Below are 22,223 nucleotides of genomic sequence, written 5' to 3'. Positions count from 1 at the left end.
CATCTGGCTGACAAGGCCCAGCCGCAGGGCCAGTCAGAGCAGGGCCCCGGAAGCCCAGATATGTGGGCAAAATGTGACAAAACGATTTCACCCGAGAGCTGCGCATTAGTGCATCGGCCCAGCAAAAGACTAGAGAAGCATTTAAAGGTAAAGGTACCCCTGCCCGTATGGGCCAGTCGTGTCCGACTCTAGGGTTGCGCGCTCATCTCGCTTAAGAGGCCGGGAGCCAGCGCTGTCCGAAGACACTTCCGGGTCACGTGGCCAGCGTGACGAAGCTGCAGCTGGCGAGCCAGCACCAGCGCCGCACACAGAAATGCCGTTTACCTTCCCGCTATAAAGTGGTACCTATTTATCTACTTGCACTTAGGGGTGCTTTCGAACTGCTAGGTGGGCAGGAGCAGGGACCGAACGATGGGAGCTCACCCCGCTGCGGGGATTCGAACCGCTGACCTTACGATCGGCAAGTCCTAGGCACTGAGGTTTTACCCACAGCGCCTCCTGCGTCCCAGAGAGGCATTTAGGTAAAGGTAAAGGTACCCCTGCCTGTACGGGCCAGTCTTGCCAGACTCTGGGGTTGTGCGCCCATCTCACTTAAGAGGCCAGGGGCCAGCGCTGTCCGGAGACACTTCCGGGTCACATGGCCAGCGTGACATCGCTGCTCTGGCGAGCCAGAGCCGCACACGGAAACGCCGTTTACCTTCCCGCTGGTAAGCGGTCCCTATTTATCTACTTGCACCCGGAGGTGCTTTCGAACTGCTAGGTGGGCAGGCGCTGGGACCGAGCATTTACTCAATGATAATTTTAAAAATCAAATGATTTCCTTCTCTCTCTTTTTCGGTGCCTTGTTTTCCTGTTCCCTTCTTTATTATCATTATGGCTAGGGCAAGTCAAGTAACCTTTATTGGCATCACATAAGAACATTCAGAATACATTCAGAATAGCTAGGCCAGTGCGATCTCAACGCCACCCCAACGGCACAGTCACCAGCCAAAGGGCAGAAGAGGCGAGCAATTCGCCTCATCTCTGTGGGTTTCCAACAAGGGCAGGATCCTGTAGCATACTTTGGCGACAAAAAAATCAAATAGAGGAACTTAGCTACTGTCTGGGTGAGCTCCTGGTCTCTCCCCTGTAATAAGAAGCACATAACCTCCGTCTCTGGTTTCCATGTTGGAATACATAGATGGTCTAGAAATTGTTGGCAGAGATCATCATACATTTTTTATGGCTAGGGCCCTCAAGAGCTGGAGGTGTCCTGGGTCTCCCTGAACCTCTTGAGAGGGCCTGCCCAAAGCTACCCAGCAAGATTGAGGCACAAATAAAGAAGCCAAGCCCAGTCTCAAGTCTTCCGTTCTTGGGCAAGGTGATTGAGCAGGTGGTTGCTGAACAACTCCAAGCACGCCTGGAGGATGCAGACCATTTGGATCCCTTCCAGTTGGGATTCAGGCCTCACCATGGGACTGCCTTGGTTGTGCTCATTGTTGATCTCCGGCGGGCTAGGGACAAAGGTGAGAGCTGTTTCCTAGTTCTGCTGGATCTCTCACTGGCTTTTGATACCATCGGCCATAACATCCTTCTGGACCATCAAGAGGGGCTGGGAGCCGGGGGCACTGTTATACGGTGGTACCTCGGGTTAAGTACTTAATTCATTCCGGAGGTCTGTTCTTAACCTGAAACTGTTCTTAACCTGAAGCACCACTTTAGCTAATGGGGCCTCCTGCTGCTGCCACACAGCTGGAGCATGATTTCTGTTCTCATCCCGAAGCAAAGTTCTTAACCCAAGGTACTATTTCAGGGTTAGCGGAGTCTGTAACCTGAAGCATATATAACCTGAAGCATATGTAACCTGAGGTGCCACTGTACAGTGGTTCTGCTCCTTTCTTCTGGGCTGTGACCAGAAAGTGGTGTTGGGGGATGAGTGCTCAGACCCCTGGGCTCTCACTTGTGGGGTGCCTCAGGGTTCTGTCCTCTCCCCCATGCTTTTCAAACATCTACATGCAGCCGCTGGGAGAGATCATCAGGGGGTTTGGGCTGGGTGTTCATCAGTATGCAGATGATAACCAGCTCTACCTCTCTTTCAAATCAGAACCAGTGAAGGCGGTGAAGGTCCTGTGTGAGTGTCTGGAGGTGGTTGGAGGATGGATGGCGGCTAACAGATTGAAATTGAATCCTGACAAGACAGAAGTACTGTTTTGGGGGGACAGGGGGCGGGTGGGTGTGGGGGACTTTCTTGTCCTGAATGGGGTAACTGTGCCCCTGAAGGACCAGGTGTGCAGCCTGGGAGTCATTTTGGACTCCCAGCTATCCATGGAGGCGCAGGTGAATTCTGTGTCCAGGGCAGCTACCAGCTCCATCTGGTATGCAGGCTGAGACCCTACCTGCCCGCAGACTGTCTTGCCAGAGTGGTGCATGCTCTAGTTATCTCCCGCTTAGACTACTGCCATGTGCTCTACGTAGGACTTTGAAGGTGACCCGAAAACTGCAATTAATCCAGAATGCGGCAGCTAAACTGGTGACTGGGAGTGGCCGCTGGGACCATATAACACTGGTCCTTATAGATCTGCATTGCCTCCCAGTACATTTCCGAGCAAAATTCAAAGTGTTGCTGCTGACCTTTAAAGCCCTAAACGTCTTTGGCCCAGTATACCTGAAGGAGCACCCCCCCCCCCGCCGCCATCATTCAGCCCAGACACTGAGATCTAGCGCCGAGGGCCTTCTGGCAGTTCCCTCATTGCGAGAAGTGAGGTTACAGGGTGTCCGCCCTGTGGAACGCCCTCCCATCAGATGTCAAGGAAATAAGCAGCTATCCTATTTTTAAGACATCTGAAGGCAGCCGTTTAGGGAAGTTTTTAATATTTAATGCTGTATTGTTTTTAACACTCGATTGGGAGCCGCCCAGAGTGGCTGGGGAAACTCAGCCAGATGGGCGGGGTATTATTATTAATAATAGGTAAAGATGAAGGCTGTGACCCAGACTGTGTTCATTTATAGCACACATTCGGACAAACCTTTAGGAGTGGGAAGAGGCACTCACACCTGACCTTCATCCAGGCAACTGAGAAGCATGATCTAGAATTCAACACCACATCTGCAGCCAGGGAGAAACACTCAAGGATCATATGAACCCGGGCTTATCAAGGATGTGGCCTGGGAAGAGTCTCAAGGGGCACTTTTCACCCCCGAGCCCCTGAGATGCTCCACCTCTACACCGTTCTATTTAGATTGCTGGTCTTAACCTCTGAAGCCCTCATTGGTTGAGCTACTTATGTGCCCACCTGCATATTTGCACCTGTACCTCTTGGGATGGCCATCCCCTTAGATCCATGAGCTGAGTGGCCATGGGGGGGTCTTCTCCATGGAAGCTGCACAGACTTAGAACTCCTTCTCAGCAGAACTGTGGCCGAGGGCTACACATCAGGGTCAGCAGGCCTTAAAAGACTTGTTTCGGATGGCCTTCCCCCAAGTCATTTTTGTTCCTTTTGCTAAATAGAGGCTGGGTAGGTCTTATTCCATAAGTTTTCTGTAATGGTGGGTGTACACACTAATAATAATAATAATAATTGCAGTTTTGACTGAGGTAAACTACTTTGGATGGGCAGTTGCCTAGAGAAGCAGTGCAGAAATATTTAAAAATAAAATAAATAAAACAAATTCCCTGGTATTAAAATAGGAAAGATGGCACAAAACAATGTACTCTTTCCCCCTGCCTCCTTTGTTGATTCACAATGGATGTATGAGCAAATACGCTTGTTTGTATGTATAAATTACATGTGCGCACATGTACAAAAGTTTGAAACAACTATTTTGGAAGGTCGTATACCTAAAAGGCAGTATGTAAACATTGAAAATAAAATAAAAAAACACATACGTAAAAGCATTCAGACTGCCTCAATGGAAAGTCAGTCATTCTTTATTGAATTCCAAAATTATACAAATACTGTGTCCTTACATCCATTTCACATTTTGAATTTGTGTTCCCTCCTCCCTTAAATCCAAATCCCTCCCCTCCCCCCAAGCAGAAACAGAGCCCTTGAGTCTACGTAAAAAACTTCCAGAGATTTTCAGACACGGGGAGAAGGGAAGGGCAGAAAGTTAAGAGGTCACCTGGACGCGAGTGGGGAAGGTGCGTTTGTAGTGAGATATACATTTGAAGCTGGGAGAAAAATAAAGGCGGGGATCTGAACAGGTAAAGTGTGAGAGAGAGGCCTATCCCATCAATGGTACAAATGGATCCTCCATCCAGGTGATTGGCTCAGTGGAGGTGGATGCTCTCAGCCAGGTGCCCTATCTAGCATTCTCCTTGCTTCTGGTCCAAGTCTAACTAGATCTGGAAGCAACTACTATCTAGGCCAGAGGTTTTCAACCTTTTTGTGTCTGTGGCTCCCTTGACCAACTACAGTGGTACCTCAGGTTAAGAGCTTATGTCGTTCTGGAGGTCTGTTCTTAACCTGAAACTGTTGTTAACCTGAGGTACCACTTTAGCTAATGGGGCCTCCCACTGCCACTGCACCGCAATTTCTGTTCTCATCCTGAAGCAAAGTTATTAACCCGAGGTACTATTTCTGGGTTAGCGGAGTCTGTAACCTGTAGCGTCTGTAACCCGAGGTACCACTGTACGTTCTTTCTGTGGCACCCCTGTGAGGCTCAAGAGCCCAGTTCTGTCACCCCTTCCCTGCAGAGCTGGCAGCCTCTCACCCTTTTTCAAATACCCTCCCTTGTGGGGGGTTCCCTCAGCCTCCTCTCCTCTCGACTCTCCTTGGAAGACCTCTGGGCAGCCACTGCCACCGCCCTTGGTCTCAGAGCTGCCCCATCTGCCCCAAAGAGAGGTGCCTTCTCACACTGCCCCACAGGGGCCTGGGAAGAGGATGTCCCCTGCCTTAGTGGCTCAACAGAGACTGGCCAAAGGTGAATGTGAGGCCAGCACCTTACCTGGGGAGGCAGCAGTGGGTGCTGCCAGGCCTGCAAGGTGGAAAGGCTTCCTTCAGCACCAGGCATTCAGCCTTTCACACAGCAAGCACAAGAAAGGCCAGTGCAGCCACTGCCTGCCAGGCCTCCCATTTCTCTGCCCATTCCCAACAGCAATGGCTGGTGGACTGGCTGAATGGGCTCCCTTGCCCGATTGCTTACTCCGAGGCTGCCTCAGCTCCTGGCAACCAGCCCCCCCCCCCGGCCAGCCCCAGAGGCACCATTTGCCTGGGGAGCTTGCAGCCAGGGCTGCTGCAACAAACAGCTGTGCAAGCCTTTGAGAGGCAGAGAAACAAGAGTAAGGTTACCAGATTTTTTCAATGAATCCAAGGACACTTTTCAACTTCAGTGGATTTTGTATGGGGACTGATTTGTAAATCCAGGGACTGTCCTTGGGAAACAGAGACGTCTGGCAAGGCAACCTTAAACAAGAGGGCATCAGAAGAGGGAGGGAAGGAAAGAGGGACGGAGGCTAGTGTTGCCCATGGCACCCCTGACCACCATTCGAGGCACCTCAGGGTGCCACGGCACGCTGGTTGAAAGCCACTGGTCTAGACAACTGTGATAGGCTTCTTCTCTCCTCTGGTGTTTCAAAATGACCATCTGGTGGACTCAGCAATGGGATGGTGCTAGCACCTTGAGGGCAAAATATACAAGCACTCCTTGGGTGAACAGAGACATGGGTTTCGGGAGGCCTCTAGGTCACCACTGGGCACCTAGAAGTAGCAGTGGCATGGCTTTCGAAGCGATGCAGGACATGTTCCGCAATATATGTCAGATGAAATCAGGTAGACTATGTTGTGTGGACAAGTAGCTCCCCCTTGAGTGGGATGGACAGCAAGCAGCCATGGTTACCACTGGTTTCAGGAGAGGACACTTGTATGGAAATCTTCACTTCAAAGTGTGCATTTCCAAAGCTCCCAAACACTGTACAGTTTCAGGATTTCAAAGCTGAGTATACATACTAGCAAACATGCGTGTAGTAGATCAAGTACTGTAACAAGTTTCTGTTAAACAGGTCCACATGTTGAGGTCATCTGATAGGAACAGTACATACAACTTAACCCGGCCCAAGGCATCCGTTTTACTGCGCATTCATTATTATTTGTGGTTGTACAGAATCAATACTGTGTGTGCCTGCAAAAAATTTGGGGTGGTCACACTGCTTCATTTCCAATCAGTGAGTATCCCATAACTTCCTGCTGAAATCCCACAACTGTTTATACCACAACTGATGTGTTATAGGTTATTTGTGGCAAAAATGTGGTTGCGCTGGGCAAGCATCACGCAAGAAACTAAAGCAGGAAAAATCCACCGTTAATGTATTCCTGTGTCAAGAGCATGCAACAGAACACACCTGTGATAAAACGCCCACATGGAGGGGCTCTGGGTAGACAGAGGCAACCTGTGCACAAAGGAAGTGAAAACAACACAAACTGGAAGGCAAACTCAGAAGAAAACCTCTAGCCAGAACACCCATTTGCTAAAGACTGCCCCAAATAAAAGTATATTGTGGTGGAGGTAAAATGGAATAGGACGGGTAGGGTGCCCACAAGAATGGACAATTCTTATCACTGTATGAGAAAATCTGTGATAATTATACTTCTACTTAGAAGCTCTGTCCCCAGGGACGCTTTGCAGGTGGATCACAGAGTTGTGGGCTCTTTCAGATCTGGAAAGTACCGTATTTTTTGCCCTATAGGGCGCACCGGCCCGTAGGGCGCACCTAGTTTTTTTTTTGGGGGGGGAGATAAAGAAAAAAAATTATTTCCCCCCCAGACCCGGGGCTGGGGAAGCCCGAGCTTCCCCCGACCCCAGCCCCCAGAACAGGCTGCTATCCACAAGCCTTGGGAACCCGGCGGGAAGTCCCATGGGCTCCCAAGGCTTGCGGAGAGCTGCCCGAAGCTCGGGGTGCGCTCCCCGTGTTTCGGGCTGCAGGCTGCTGTCCGCAAGCCTTGGGAGCCCGTGCAGGAAGTCACGCCGGGCTCCCAAGGCTTGCGGAGAGTTTCCTGAAGCCTGGAGAGCAAGAGGGTTCGGTGCGCACCGACCCCTCTCACTCTCCAGGCTTCAGCGAAAGCCTGCATTCACCCCATAGGACGCACACACATTTCCCCTTCATATTTGGAGGGGGAAAGTGCATCCTATAGGGCGAAAAATACGGTAGTTTATGTGCAATCCTATGCAACCATACTTAGTAGTAAGTCCCTTGGAACTAAATGAAGCTTACATCACATGCACAAGACTACCCTGTTAACCTGGGAATGGCCAGTCTTTCATCATTAGAGTTCTTGTACAGTGGTACCTCTAGTTAAGAACGTAATTCGTTCTGGAGGTCCGTTTTTAACCTGAAAGTGCTCTTAACCCAAGGTACCACTTTAGCTAATGGGGCCACACAATTTCTGTTCTCTGTTCTGTTCTCATCCTGAAGTAAATTTCTTAACCCGAGGTACTACTTCCGGGTTAGTGGAGTCTGTAACCTGAAGCGTTTGTAACCCGAAGCACCACTGTACTTTTAAAAAGTTGTGTAGGTATTTTGGCAGATATAGCTGTCCCGGCTTTTATAACATCTGAGTATGTAAGAAACCTCTGATAAAAACCCCTCCTTCCGCAAGGTGTAGGAACCCTAATATTGCTAGCTTAATCATTTCCGATTTAATCTAAATCCTGTATTTGTAAGCTCTTTGTGGCAGGGACCTATTTTTTTATTATTATTGCTTAGGTTACACCAAGTACATTGATGGTGCCATGTGAATAGTAAGTAACAACTTGGGCATACATGTTATGCTCTCAGGAATAGGACGAAGACTGAAGTCCTAAAGAGCAGGACTAGATATCAGGGGCTTAAGTTACAGGAGGGTAGATTTTGGGTTAACATTAGGAGAAACCTCTTGGAAGCAAAAGTACTTTGACAATGGAACCAATGGGGCAGGCTCTCTGGCTGGAAGTCTTCAAGCAGAGACAGTCATCTGTTGAGAGATGTTCTAGATCTCTGGATTTCCTACACTGAGCAGAAGATTAAATAAGGTCCTCTGCAACTCTTATGAGTCTTAAAAAGTCCCCCCTCCCCAAATTAGGTAATATAGCAGCAGGAATTACATGGCACGTCATGGTATCTGTTAAGAGAATGCACAACTCTAATGAAATTAAGTCAAGACTATTGAGAAATGATATATAATGAGATTAAAAAGATGTTCAAGTTGATCGTTTCCCAAGAAACCTGAAGCTGTTCTTTTAGGAATTATAAATAACGATGTATCAAAAGAATTGGCTAACTTATTTATGTATATAACAACAGGAGCACGAATATTGTATGCCCAAAGACCAAAGATAGAAAGAAGGAGAGGTTCCAACAAAGGAAGATTGGCTTTTGAAAACAATGGAGTATGCAGAACTGGCAAGATTAACAGCAAAGATCAGAGACTAAATGATGGAAAATACCTTGAGGACTGGAGACCTTTTGTTGAGCATTTAAAGAACTATTATAGCAAGATGAAAACGCGAGCAGGACTTGAAATATGAGCGTCAGCGTTAATTATTGAGATAAATAGGTTAAAATGTATGCATTGAATAGGATATGCGAAATATGCCACATCTAAAGGTAAATATTGAAACCATGGAAGGAGAGGATGGGAAATCAATGGATATTTTATGGTCTTTTTTGTTTTGCTTTTTCTTGCTTTTTGTGAGTGCAAAATCAATAAATAAGATTTACCAAAAAAAGAAAGTGAGTCAAGACCATTAAACTAAGCCACCACCAAGGATCTCAGTTCCCAATCTGTCCAATTAAAAGAAGAAGAAAAGCTAGAAAGAAATAGAAAATATTGAGCTCCCAAGATTTCCGTTAAGTGAATGGAGGCAGGTAAAAGAAGCAGATAGTTTAATGCATCTAAAACATTGGTTTTAGATATGTTACTGATGGCTTATTATTGATGATAGAGGAAACGTGGTCCAGGGGAGATTTATCATCATGTACTATTTTCAAATCAAGCCTGGGAACATGTGGTGGTAGGCTTGGGTTGGGGGTATCTGTCCCCAACTCCCACCTACTCCAGCTAGTAAGGGCAACTATCAGGAGTGATGGGAGTTGAAGTCCAGCAATGTCTGGTTCGCCATCCCTGAGATATGGTGACCACCATCTCCACAGTACAGTGGTACCTTGGCATGAGAACTTAATTCGTTCCAGAGGTCCATTCTCAACCTGAAATGGTTCTTAACCTAAAGTGTGCTTTTGCTAATGGGGCCTCCCGCTGCCGCTGGCATGCAATTTCTGTTCTTATTCTGGGGTAAAGTTCTTAACCTGGAACAACTACTTCCTGGTTAGCGGAGTTTGTAACCCGAAGCGTATGTAACCCAAAGTGTCTGTAACCCGAGGTACCACTGTACATAGAAGGCAATCTGCTAGCCACCTTCAAGTATTTGGAAGGCATGAATTAGTTCTATCACCCATAGATGATGGAACTAATTTGTTGCCTGTCACTCCAGAAGGTAGGATCAAAACCAGAGAGTTCAAAAACAAAAAAGAGGATTTTTGACGAAACATTAAGAACTTCCTGACCGTACAAGCTGTCCCCACACTGCCTTGGAAGATAGCGGACTCTCCTTTCTTAAGAGGTTTCAAAGGAGATGCAGGACAGTCACTTATCAGAGGTGCCACAGCAGTGGATTTCCTGCATCACACTGAACTAGATTATCTTTTGAGATCCCTTTCAGGTGCATGATTCTAAGTGGTTACCAGTTGTGGTTGACCAGCCTTCACAGGTTGCCACCCACCAGCAATAGCAAGGCACGACCACAACCATTTCAACACTTGCACAACACCATTCAAAGGAACATGAATATATGGAGAATATTGTCGCCATGGTAACGGCAGCACCCTTGGGTACTGGCACGGAGGCCAGGATGATTTCTGATATCTGTGTAAAAAAGGGGTGGACAAATGAGGAGGAAAAGACAAAATAACTGGAGACGGAAGAAGAGACAGGACACTGAAGTGGAGAAGGTTCCAGATCTAGAAAATTGCCCTGGCACAGTTCTTGCCAGACAGGCAAAGGGAATTCGACAGAAGAGGATGGAACCCCCGTTTCCATTTCACTGCTTCATTTCACCTTGACGCTAAACGTCCAGTGTGTAATACAGTCCACTGCATTTTGGTGCTGGGGGCAGAAAACCCAAAGGGCGCGATGCCCTTTCCCCTCTGGCACAGCGGCAGAAATGAAGGCTATAGTGGATAATTTGCTGCCTTTAAAACAGCACTGCCTGAGAACGGCCATGCCACCCTGTAGGGACTGCTCTGACCCAACTGGCAAAATACATCGGGGCTCTAGCAGGCTGTAGTTCAGCTCTCTGCTGTTGTTTTGCAACAGGGTTGAAAGAGAAAATGAAGAAAGGATTCCAGGCTGGGGGAAGGGGTGCAGGAAGAGGAGGAAATGGCATGGAATGGGGAAAGATCATAAGGTACTTACAGGCTGGTGGCTCCCAACACTGACCCAGCACTTCTGCTAAAAGCTGCATGCAGAACTGCAAGGGGCTTCCCATGCTTTGGAGGGGGAGGAAATTGCAATTTCTGCCCATGCACAGGCAACAATGTTCTGTTTACACCTTACACAACCATACAAAAAAGGGAGCAACAATTCACCCGAGAATAGCATCTTACAGCAATTGCCTCCAATTGATTTTTGAATCATTTTTGTAAAAGGTACGGGCTAAAGTGCTTTGTAAAAATTCAGTGTCATTGCAAGATCACTTCAGTGTTATAAAGTAAGAAAAAAACTAAATTAAAAACAACACCAAAGAAATCAAATGGCACTGAATACAAAAAGGAGAATGGCAGTGTGTGGCATCTGGTTTTGTTTTTAAAAAACCAACAACACTAAAGTACCTTTTTCATTTAAGTGCTTTTGCGTAACTATTTAATTTTTTTAAAATGAGTATAGCCAGAAGGAGCAAATTAGAAGATTGACAGCTGGCTAAAATGTCACAGACCAGAAAGGTCACAGTGACATCTTTATAGCAGGTGGAAAAATAGTGCTTAAGGTGATCCACAAGTGTAAAGACTGCCCTACAATCCTGTTTTAATTTTTTTTAAAAAAAACATCTGTAGTCTGAAAGAAGCAGAAGGAAGTTGCATAGGTAAAAATTGCAGAAGGAAGACAATTTGACGATGCCATCATGTAGATTTGCCATGAAAAGCTCGTAAACAAAGGTCCATACTAAGGTCCTAATACGGAAGTACCCGTAGCGTAAACATTTCTCCTTGGTTTGCTTGAATTGTCCATCAGCCGGACCTTTTCATGCACACTGTACATTAGTGTCAATTGTAATGCATTGTGCTGCGGAAAAGCTGCCTCAGGAGCCCTGAAAAGGGCAAATGAGAGAAGCCCCAACCTAATGTTAGGATAGTCAATAGTGTAGCCCAGGGAGTTTTCCAAAGAGAATCAACCTGGCAGCATTTCAGTATTAAGAAGAATTAATCTTTCCTGGGTGGGACATTAGGAGAAATCCAACATTGCTCTGCAACAGGACAGCACAAGGACCTTCTCCTAAGCAACGAGATGAGGGGACTCCACCAAGCCAATTCCCTCCTGCTACCTTCAACACCTTGTTTCCAAACCTCCTGCTGTAACACCACATCCACCTAAGAGCTGGGAAGAGGGTGCCCAGGAGTCCAGTCTGCCCACCCTCCCTCGTTTCAACACCCAAGACCTCGGCCCTATCAGGAAAAAAACAGAAACCCTGACACCAAGTATGACGACACCAGGGTGGTTAACTTTGTAATCTTTGGTCTGGTAGCCAGGTCCAAATTAGGTCCAAGTTAGGTCCAGGGACCCCTGACCATTAGGTCCAGTCGTGGCCGACTCTGGGATTGCGGTGCTCATCTCGCTTTATTGGCCGAGGGAGCCGGCGTACAGCTTCCGGGTCATGTGGCCAGCATGACTAAGCCGCTTCTGGCGAACCAGAGCAGCGCACGGAAACGCCGTTTACCTTCCCGCCGGAGCGGTACCTATTTATCTACTTGCACTTGGACGTGCTTTCGAACTGCTAGGTTGGCAGCAGCAGGGACCGAGCAACGGGAGCTCACCCCGTCATGGGGATTTGAACCGCCGACCTTCTGATCGGCAAGTCCTAGGCTCTGTGGTTTAAGCCACAGCGCCACCCGCGTCCCTAGGACCAAATTAAATATGAGCAAATAAATTAGATTGTCCACTAGGGGCACTGTTGGCTTTTGGCACTCCAACTTGGGGCCAGAACCCCTCAGGCACAGCGGGCATAGTTGGTACCAGGCAGAGGAACAGAGAAGTGAGGTGGAGGCTCTGCCCCCATGGCAGCAAAAAGAGCAGGAGCCCGTTTGCATGCTTGGCAACAAAACACAGGAGACAGCCGGGCACCACTGCTGCAACGACAAAAGAGGGACGCCCAGAGTATCCTCCCGTAATGGCAACGATGACGAGACAGACAGAGAGCGTGCGAGAGAGCGCTATTATCCTGGACCCACCCCCGTGCCCCACAAAAAAGTGTAAACCCAAAACTCCATGCAGTTTTGTTGTGACAAGCAATGGCTGGACACGGCCTGACTGCCAAAGAGGAAAAGAAGGCCAGGAGATCTGTGCTCCTACCATAGGAGCTGAAAGCATGTAATGGTCACTTGTGTTGTCATAGCACCAAAACTGACCAATGAGGAGAGCTTATGCTAGCTCCGTGGCAACGGGCAGCCTCTTTCTGATCACCTGTTTCGTGGCCCCGGAGCCCAGAAGGGCCAAAGAGAAGCTCCCCGCCCATGCCGTTCCAGGTTACTTTGTCATGGTCACAAAGGGTTTCTTCCGTCACTTCCCCACAGCGATGGGCAGGAGGTGTTGTTCCAGGATGAGCGAGGGTGAACAGGAGGGGGCGATGGCACGTCTCTGTCAGTAAATGGTCCTCCCTGGTAAGAACCACTGTGTCTTGGGGGGGGGGCGGAGGGGGTTAGTGCCCCACTCCGCTGCTCTTCCCTGTCGTTACCCAGTCGACAATGATGAAACTCAGGCTCATCACCATGAAAACGAAGCCAAGGGCAGCAAAGCAGGCAGCCTGTGAAGGACAAAGAGGAAGGCATGATATCCGCCGTCCAGTTCCAATTACCTTGCAAGCTTCAGTGGGGAGAGAGGGAGGGGTTGCATGCTCCAAGTGGGGAGGGAAAGAGGGGGATGCCCCCCTACTTGGAAACAAAAGTATACCATGTTCTTGGATTCAGCCTCATTTACTTTTTATATGATAAGGTAAAGGTAAAGGGACCCCTGACCATTAGGTCCAGTCATGGTCAACTCTGGGGTTACGGCGCTCATCTCGCTTTATTGGCCGAGGGAGCCGGCGTACAGCTTCCGGGTCATGTGGCCAGGATGACTAAGCCGCTTCTGGAGAACCAGAGCAGCGCACGGAAATGCCGTTTACCTTCCCGCCGGAGCGGTACCTATTTATCTACTTGCACTTTGACGTGCTTTCAAACTGCTAGGTTGGCAGGAGCAGGGACCGAGCAACGGGAGCTCACCCCGTTGCGGGGATTCAAACCGCCGACCTTCTGATCAGCAAGTCCTAGGCTCTGTGGTTTAGACCACGGTGCCACCCGTGTCCCTTTTATATGGTACATTCTACCTTTTATACTGTATATACCTTTTACATGCCTTACTACGGTGTCTAAGGAGTCTCAGAGAGACCTGAAAACCAGCTGTGATTTAGTTGACAATTGCTAAAATGATTTTTTATGGGCAGCTAGAAGGTGTGGCGGACCAACTGCCTGTCTTCAACATACTAGGCTTGGAAGTTTTGTGGATGAACAGGTGTCTCCCACAGCCTAGAACTCCCAAGTCGTTCTCTTGCCACCTGAGCTCAATCTTAGCTTGAATCTCCTTCCTCTCTACCTATTCCCTTCCCTTGTACATATTTTTTGCTCCATAAGACGCACCTGACCATAAGACACACCTAGTTTTTAGAGGAGGAAAACAAGGGGGGGGGGATTCTGAACAAAACAGTGGATGTATGGTTTTTTTGGTTCATGCTGTGGCCACAGACATGTGATCTGATGGTGAATTTGGGGTGACCCAATGCAAAAATCCTGAGGATCCATGTGGATCCGTGCTTTGTAACCACGTTTTTGCACCATTGCAGCCCTAGGAAACAGTGGATGCATGATTTATTTGGTGCAGGCTGTAGCCATGGACACGCTATGTGATCTGATGGTGAATTTGGGGTGACCCAATACAAAAATCCTGAGGATCCATGGATTTTACTTCCCCCCTCCCAGGCAGCCTCCGCTAGTGCCTGTTATCTCTCTTCCGATCCCACCGATCAGCTGTTCCTTTCAACACCCCCTTCCCTCTTGTTTGCCTTAGTGTCTTTTCCTTAGCTGGAGCAGTTTTTTGCTCCTCCTTTTCTTTTAATTTCTCTCATTGCTTTAGTCTTCCTGTTTCCCCCCTTTGCAAGTTTGCTGTCTTTACCTCCCCTCTCCCAGGCAGCCTCCTTTATCTCTAGCGTCCCTTATCTCTCTCCCCCGTTCGGCAAACGATCATCTCTCTCTCTCTCTCTCTCTCTCTCTCTCTCTCTCTCTCTCTCCCCCTCTTTAATGGAGGTGAACTGTCTGAAAAGTAGGATCAAAATAAATGCATTTTCAGCCAAGAAAAGCTTGGAACAGCTACACTTTCACCTGGCCTCCCATGGGCTCATCTCATCCTTGACTGAGCTCCTGCCCCCATTTCCTCTGGCCTACAGCGTTGAACCACTTTCCCTTCCCTCTAATGGGGACTCTCACATTCCCACCCACCGGCCAGCATCTGGTACCTGTATTTTGGATCTGGATCTCAGGGGCTCTTTCTCATTGGGGATAATGCGGATGTAGAAGATGCTTGGGAGGATGAAGATGAGGCTGGGGGCCGACGTGGCTCCTGTGGGTGGAAGAGTCAGAAAAGGGAACATATTCTTGGGTATGTTAGGTTAACACCTATGCCATACATTCAAAGCAGCATCACATCCTGACTCTGAGTCTGATGTTGGTGATCAAAGGATCCCTGAATCAGAGGCTGGCAGACAGAAGCCCCTGAAACCAGGTTCTGCAGCACCAGGGCTCTCAAAGGCACATCTGCGCCCCCCACCCCCCGCGAAGGAACCAAAGGCTTCCCATGTCACCTTGCCAGTCCAACAGCTCAGGGAGCAAGCAGACCACACCAAGGAGCAAAGAATGAGTTCCAGTCTCCAGGTCAGAGGGTCAATCCTTTAAGACAGCGTTTCCCAACCTTGGGCCTTCAGCTGTTTTTGGACTACAACTCCCATCATCCTTAGCTAGCAAGACCAGTGGTCAAGGATGATGGGATTTGTAGTCCAAAAGCAGCTGGAAGCCCAAGGTTGGGAAACACTGCTTTAAGAGGCTCTCCAAAACAGGACACTATTCCCTCCCCGGCACAATCTCAAGAAAATCGCCCACCCCACCTGCTCCAACAATCCACACACACTTATTGGCACAAAAATGGAAGCAAGAAGAATTACCGGCGAAAGAAGAATGGCGGGTGAAATTAATGGACTATGCAGAATTAGATAAATTAATAGGAAGGATTGGAAACCCGCGGGACCAGAGATTCTTAGAAGACTGGAGTAAATATATGAACTATTTGAAAAGCAATTGTAACGAACAGATTACGCTAGTAGGACTGCAAGAAGTTCTGTAAGGAGGACTATTTGAAATATTGCAAGAAAGATTATGAGGAGAATTATTAGTTAATGATAATTAAGAGTAATAGAGAAATTAAGAAATGCAGAATAAGTGATAAAGAACGGATAATCATCAGAGGTTGTTGACGGAAGTCTAAAATGTTGTATAAGATAAGAAGTTATGTTAAATGATTGTTGGATATGACATATATATATATATATGAATGAAAGAAAACAATCCACACACATAGCAGATTAGACACAAATGCAAGGTTCCCTGTCCACGAACCCTAAAACTCACTGCCGCATGCTAAACCCTGCTCATCTCCAGGCACCCAATATCCAGTTTTTAAAAACAGTTTGTGAGGTTGCTGATCACGTCATGAATGTTAAGGTGAAGCCCAGCCCTGAGTCCCTCTGCTACTCCTTCCTAACAGAGGTCATACATACCAATGACTCCAAAAATGTCCTTGATGTTTGGCACGAAGATGACAAGAAGGTTGACAATAACGAGGAGGCAGCAGGCAATGATGACATGGCGGACCCAGCTGAAATCCTTTTTGTGAAACAGCAGCTGCTGTATGGCCCTGCGGATCTGTGGTGGGTGGTGGGAATGAGAGTGTGAGCTATACTGGGGGCAAAGAGGCACTAAGGGATACGCAAGAGATCTCTGTCACTCGCTGTTCAAATGCAAGTCTCCAAGGTTTTTAGCTTTATCTCTCTGCCATGGCAAAAACAACCAATAGCCTGTTATGGCGCCTTATCCCAGGATCAATGTCAGCCTTTACGGGGCACTGGGTTGTCTTTGCTCAATGGAAAGGGGCTTTAATAGCTGCTCACATTTATTTTTATGTGCAAAGATATCCCTATACTGTCAATGCCTAGATACACATCATGATATCAAACAACAACAATTAAATTACATTGATAAAACAAATACAGAAAGCATCAATCGAGCAACAGATCAGATCAGCAGATCGACATAGCTGGATCACCTCTCAGGGAAAGCCTGGTTTAAGCCAGTGCCTAAATCAGATGTTTGAAATCTTCTGGCTCCCCGGATGTTGCTGAACGACAAGTCCCATCAGCGCTGACCAGCTGGAGTTGGTGGGACTTGTAGTTCAGCAACATCTGGAGGGCCAAACGTTGCCTCATCCCTGACCTCAAAATGTGGGTCCCGCTTCTGACACTGAATTAGGATGGCAGAGACAGAGGAAGGGAGGCAGATTGGAGAAACTAACTGCAGGTGCTTTGGGGAGGAAAGCCATTTTTATTTTTATTTTTTTACCAACCACCAAAACACAAACAGTGAAACCCCCCCAGGCGGCTGATACATTGGATATACAATATTCAATAATATACATATTCAATAATGTACATATTCAATAATAACATATTCAAAATAACCATATGTTCACTTCTATATACCTTAACACTCCTCCTTCCACAGGTTTATTTAAGTTTTAACATTTTAATTGTCCCAAATTGTTCAAACCTACTCAAATAATTCATTATCTTCTCAAACCAATCCTCCTCTTTCTCACTGACCTTAAACCCTTTTATTCTATGTATCTTCAGTTAGGGTATTCTAAAATTATAATATTATTCAGTTTTTTCCTCCATTGGTTCACCCCTAGCTCTTCTGCATTTTTCCATTTACTGGCTATAACCTGTCTGGCTGCAGGGAGGAAAGCCATTTGACGCTGCAACAGGGGATGAAAAAGGCAATCTCTTACCGGGAACAGAACCACAGGGACCGTGAGTGTCACAGCCATCAGCACAGCCAACCGCACAGAGAGAATGAGCTTGTCCATGGCGTCAACTTTGATATAAGTGTGCAGCATCTCTGCTTCAACACTCTCTGCCAGAAAGGAAAAGAGATATACTCATCAGTCCGAGAGGTGGAGGACGTGAAACGACGGGGTCTGGGGCCAGATGGGAGGGCTTTTGACTGGAACTTCAGAAAGGTCCTTAAAAGGGTACTTTAGGATGCCATTAGTTCTCAAGCTGGCAAAAGATCTTGAGCTGGAGATAGGAGAGACATGGGGGTGTGGATTCAGGCTTTGTGCCAGCATCACTCTTTGGCCAGGAAAGGAGATGTAGCACGAGAGAGAGGGCATGTGCTTTTTATGCACAAAGTCCCAGGTTCAAGCCACATCAACTTTAGGTAGGGCTGGGAAAGACTTGTCTGAAACTCTGCCAAACTGTTGCCAATAAGGGGAGACCAGAGATTTCCAACATGGTGCCCACGGTTGCCAATGTGCCCACCAGCATCTCCCATGGAACCCACAACAGGTCTCCATAAATACCCCCTCAAAAATCCACTGTGAATGACAGTTCACTCTTCCTGTTCAGCCTCTCCAACGCTGAAGCCTTTATGTCACACCCGTGGCAGCCATTTTGTGTCATGCACACCCCGTGGCAGCCATTTTGTGATATATATATATATACGATGTCCTCGTGGCAGCTATTTCGTGACTGATGCTCATGACACTTTCTTGAAATTCCAAGTCTGTTCCCTGGCATAAAAAGGTTGGCCACCCTTGATGTAAACGATGCTGAACCAGATAGACCAATGGTCAGACTCAGTATGAGCCAGTCCGGCCAGGAAGCATCTTACTGGGAGGGGGGGGAGCAGAGCGCATCATGTGATACTCCTAGACCAATGAAAAGTTTTCATGTCAGTCTTGTTCTGAGCCATTAAAAGACTCTACATTTTGTGTTACCTTAAAGATCGCTTCCCATCTGCCTTGCCCCCAGCATGACAGGAGCTGAACCAAACAGGATATGCACACATTATTTTTTTTTAAGACAGTAGCCTGCATGCTCAAAAAAGAATGTAGAATCAGAGAATCATAGAGTTGGAAGAGACCACAAGGGCCATTGAGTCCAACCCCCTGCCAAGCAGGAAACACCATCAGAGCACTCCTGACATATGGTTGTCAAGCCTCTGCTTAAAGACCTCCAAAGAAGGAGACTCCACCACACTCCTTGGCAGCAAATTCCACTGTCAAACAGCTCTCACTGTCAGGAAGTTCTTCCCAATGTTTAGGTGGAATCTTCTTTCTTGTAGTTTGGATCCATTGCTCCGTGTCCGCTTCTCTGGAGCAGCAGAAAACAACCTTTCTCCCTCCTCTATGTGACATCCTTTTATATATTTGAACATGGCTATCATATCACCCCTTAACCTCCTCTTCTCCAGGCTAAACATGCCCAGCTCCCTTAGCCGTTCCTCATAAGGCATCGTTTCCAGGCCTTTGACCATTTGGGTTGCCCTCCTCTGGACACGTTCCAGTTTGTCAGTGTCTTTCTTGAACTGTGGTGCCCAGAACTGGACACAGTACTCCAGGTGAGGTCTCACCAGAGCAGAATACAGTGGCACTATTACTTCCCTTGATCTAGATGCTATACTCCTATTGATGCAGCCCTATTGATGTGTGCCTCTTTTCTTTCAACTTGGTTTGCACACAAAAAACCATGCAAGTGCAGGAAGACCAACCAGTTCTGCAACTCATTTTTTATTTTGTATCCGATATAACATTCTAGAAGTGCATTCTATCATGACTGTACCGTTGAGTGGGGAAGTTATTCTGTGTACACTATACAGTGGTACCTCGGTTTACAAACTTAATCCATTCCGGAAGTCTGTTCTTAAACTGAAACTGTTCTTAAACTGAGGCACGCTTTCCCAAATGAGGCCTCCTGCTGTCGGTGCCCTTCCACTGTTTGGATTCCGTTTTCAGACCGAGGTAAAGTTCACAAACCGGGACACTACTTCCGGTTTTGCGGAGTTTGTAAACCAAATCATTCGTAAACAAGACTGTTCTTAAACCGTACAGCAATAGTAAATTAAATACAGGCCCCGCCCCCATTCCGTATTCTTTCAGGTCCAAAAGGACATGTGCATCAGCGATTGTGCATCAACTGAATGTGCCTAAAATGGTCACCACCTGCAACTAACAAAGTGTTGCTGTTTCATGACCCTTGAAGTCTGATGCTACTGCATCATTCTACCTCATAGGAGGGACGGCTCTGTTCGCTTCGCTGTTCCTGTGCATGAAAGATAATTAAATGGTTTGTCCCCCATTATTACCTACTGAGGGAGGTTGTTCCTTACCGTAGAAAGTGAGGTAGCCAAAAATGGCGGTCAGCAGGTACATGACAAACATGGCGAGGATGGAGACATTTGCTACATTCTGCATCCGACGTTTGGAGGCCCTAGGCAAGGCACAGAGAGTTCACGTCTACTGTTTATAACCTATATTTAGCCCCGATCCCTTTTCAGAGCAGTGTGGGGTAACAGAACCTAGGATTTCTGGCTCCCAAGCCCTTGCCAGTCAATGGAGATTTGAGGTCTATCCCATTCAAGATGGAAACCCTCAGTCAGTGTTGTCCCCAAGCACCAATCAAAACGCATCACGCAAACACAACAGGTTCCCCCTCCAAGACCTGAGAGGGTATCCCAGAGGCCTCTGGGGCAACCTCTCATTTCCCGAAGAGAAGGGCGCCTACCACTTATTTGACCTGGGGACGATGACTGGCTGGATTCCAAGTGGGTATGGTGATCTTTTATGATGGCTGGGTGGGAATTCAACCCCCAGGCAGTATCCCGGATTCAAGAAAGCTGTCCTTGCTCCCCTGTGATGTGCTCCTCCTATTCCAGCCCCCCGCTTTCCCCCAGTTAGAAGAGACCCCTGTAGTTTGGGGAAACTTATTGCAGAAAACAAGTGGGGAGAGTGCTGTTGGGCTCATGCCGTGTTTGTGGGCTTGTCCACAGTATTTGGCTGGCCACAGGATACTGGACTATCCCACTGGCATGATCCAGCAGCCAGATTCTTCTTACATTTGGAGAGTTTCTGTCCAATGTTTCTTTTTCTTTGGGGGGAAAGGAATCTTTTGCACTTTCTCCTACCCTCCCTCCTTCCTCACCCCCTTTTAAAGAGTTGAAAAAGAACAGGCTTCCCCTCTTTTAACCATCTATCATGCCTGCAGTTTACGTACCTGCGCAGCTCAGTGTAAATGGGCAGAACCTCTGGATGGCAGACAAAAGCAAATGCCAGGATGGGGATGGCGTAGGCCGTCTGTGAAAGGAGAGGGAGTATAAATCAATTCTCTGCTCCACTTGCCACATCTGAAACCCAGAACTTCCAACATATCCTTTCCGGGGTTTTTTTTAGGGAGGGCAGAATGCGTCTTGCTCCAATAGCTGTTTCAATGCACAGCGCTTGGTGCTACCGGAGCTACAAAGACTCTTGCACTGCAGTTTCCAAGCATCCAACAACTAGCTGGCTCTCAAGCACTTTGGTTAAGCTCTGTGCATTGGACTTTGGCTCACCCATTCACACTCACCCATTCACCTCCATACAGTGCAGTGCAAATGGGGCTCCCTTTCTCACATGCAATGTGGAAATGGCAGCTGATTGGGCTGATGGAACAGCAACACAAACTTCTACTTTGCCTGCCCAACTGGCCGTCAGGTAAGCAACACAAAGCACCCTATCCTTGCTTTGCCATTCTGACTGGCTTCTATACAGTGGTACCTCGGGTTACAAACACTTCAGGTTACAGACTCCGCTAACCCGGAAGTAGTACCTCGGGTTAAGAATTTACCTCAGGATGAGAAGAGAAATTGTGTGGCAGCAGCAGGAGGCCCCATTAGCTAAAGTGGTACCTCAGCTTAAAAACAGTTTCAGGTTAAGAACAGACCTCTGGAGCGAATTAAGTTCGTAACCAGAGGTACCACTGTACTGGCAAGAATGTGACATGCAGAAGCCAATTGGACTGGAATCAGAGGCCTGATGAGCCGTATTTGGTCTGGGGAGTGGAGGTTTATACGCCTGCTATTAAACAACACTAAAATGAATTGAATTATTTTGGGGATCTATTACTTCTTACTATTGCTGTTGTTGTTGTTAATAAACATATTGGGGCAATGAAAACAGGAGCTACAAATTCAGAAGTAAGCTACTGACAAAACTGAAAAGCAATGGCAAACATTGACGTCAATGCCATGTTTAAATTTCCAAAATGGAAGGTGTATATTTACACCTTTTTCTGTGTTCTTCCCCTTCCTGTGTTATAGTAAGGTTTTGACACTGGGGCATCATACTAGAGTTTGGCCATCCTTTGCTTCACAACTGGTATATGAGAATTCATGGCAATCTCTGCAGATTGAATCTTTCTAAAAGTGAGAAGATAAATTACCATTCTAGTGCATCAAATGCATTCATCTGCATCCATGAACTTCACAGTGGTTTCTTCACTATTATAGCATTACGGGAATTAATTATAGCAAAGGCTGTTCTGATATTACCTGATAAGTTTGTCCATAAATATGAAACCTGTTCCTGAAGTTTATACTTACAGACTGTCTTTTTTTAAATTGCTCAGTCAATTATGCAGGGAAAATACAGCAGGTCCCAGTTCAGTAGGTCCATACCAGGAACTGGCAGCCTGCGACCTTAAGGTCACATAATGAAGAGTGGGCAAAATGAGTGCCAGGGGAGTGGCAGAAAAGGAGGGGCTCCACCCATTTTTTGCACCAATCCTGCCCACCACTAGTATACCACCCCTGAGGAGAAGTGGCCCTT

General features: G+C 47.3%; 1 protein-coding gene and 1 long non-coding RNA gene across 3 annotated transcripts in view; one reads left to right on the top strand and one right to left on the bottom strand.

Moving 5' to 3' along the window:
* Window positions 1-6,046: 6,046 nt before the first annotated feature.
* Window positions 6,047-11,672, top strand: LOC309360325. The gene is made up of 2 exons (XR_014163985.1): window positions 6,047-6,180; window positions 7,509-11,672. It is a non-coding gene; the product is annotated as an uncharacterized lncRNA (long non-coding RNA).
* The window catches only part of SLC38A5 (solute carrier family 38 member 5), a 45,474-nt gene continuing 34,300 nt past the window's right edge, over window positions 11,050-22,223 (bottom strand). For both annotated transcript variants that reach the window (XM_081894415.1, XM_081894416.1), the window contains exons 11-16: window positions 20,635-20,714; window positions 19,751-19,851; window positions 17,370-17,494; window positions 16,084-16,228; window positions 14,770-14,873; window positions 11,050-13,026 (exon numbers count right to left, since the gene is read on the bottom strand). In XM_081894415.1, coding sequence (XP_081750541.1) covers window positions 12,922-13,026; window positions 14,770-14,873; window positions 16,084-16,228; window positions 17,370-17,494; window positions 19,751-19,851; window positions 20,635-20,714 — 660 coding nt within the window. In that variant the 3' untranslated portion in view covers window positions 11,050-12,921. The remainder of the gene's footprint in view (window positions 13,027-14,769; window positions 14,874-16,083; window positions 16,229-17,369; window positions 17,495-19,750; window positions 19,852-20,634; window positions 20,715-22,223) is intronic.

The sequence above is a fragment of the Podarcis melisellensis genome (assembly GCF_964234715.1).
Source record: "Podarcis melisellensis genome assembly, chromosome: 17".
In the NCBI taxonomy this organism is placed as follows: Eukaryota; Metazoa; Chordata; class Lepidosauria; order Squamata; family Lacertidae; genus Podarcis; species Podarcis melisellensis.
This window is presented reverse-complemented; position numbering and strand designations above follow the sequence as displayed.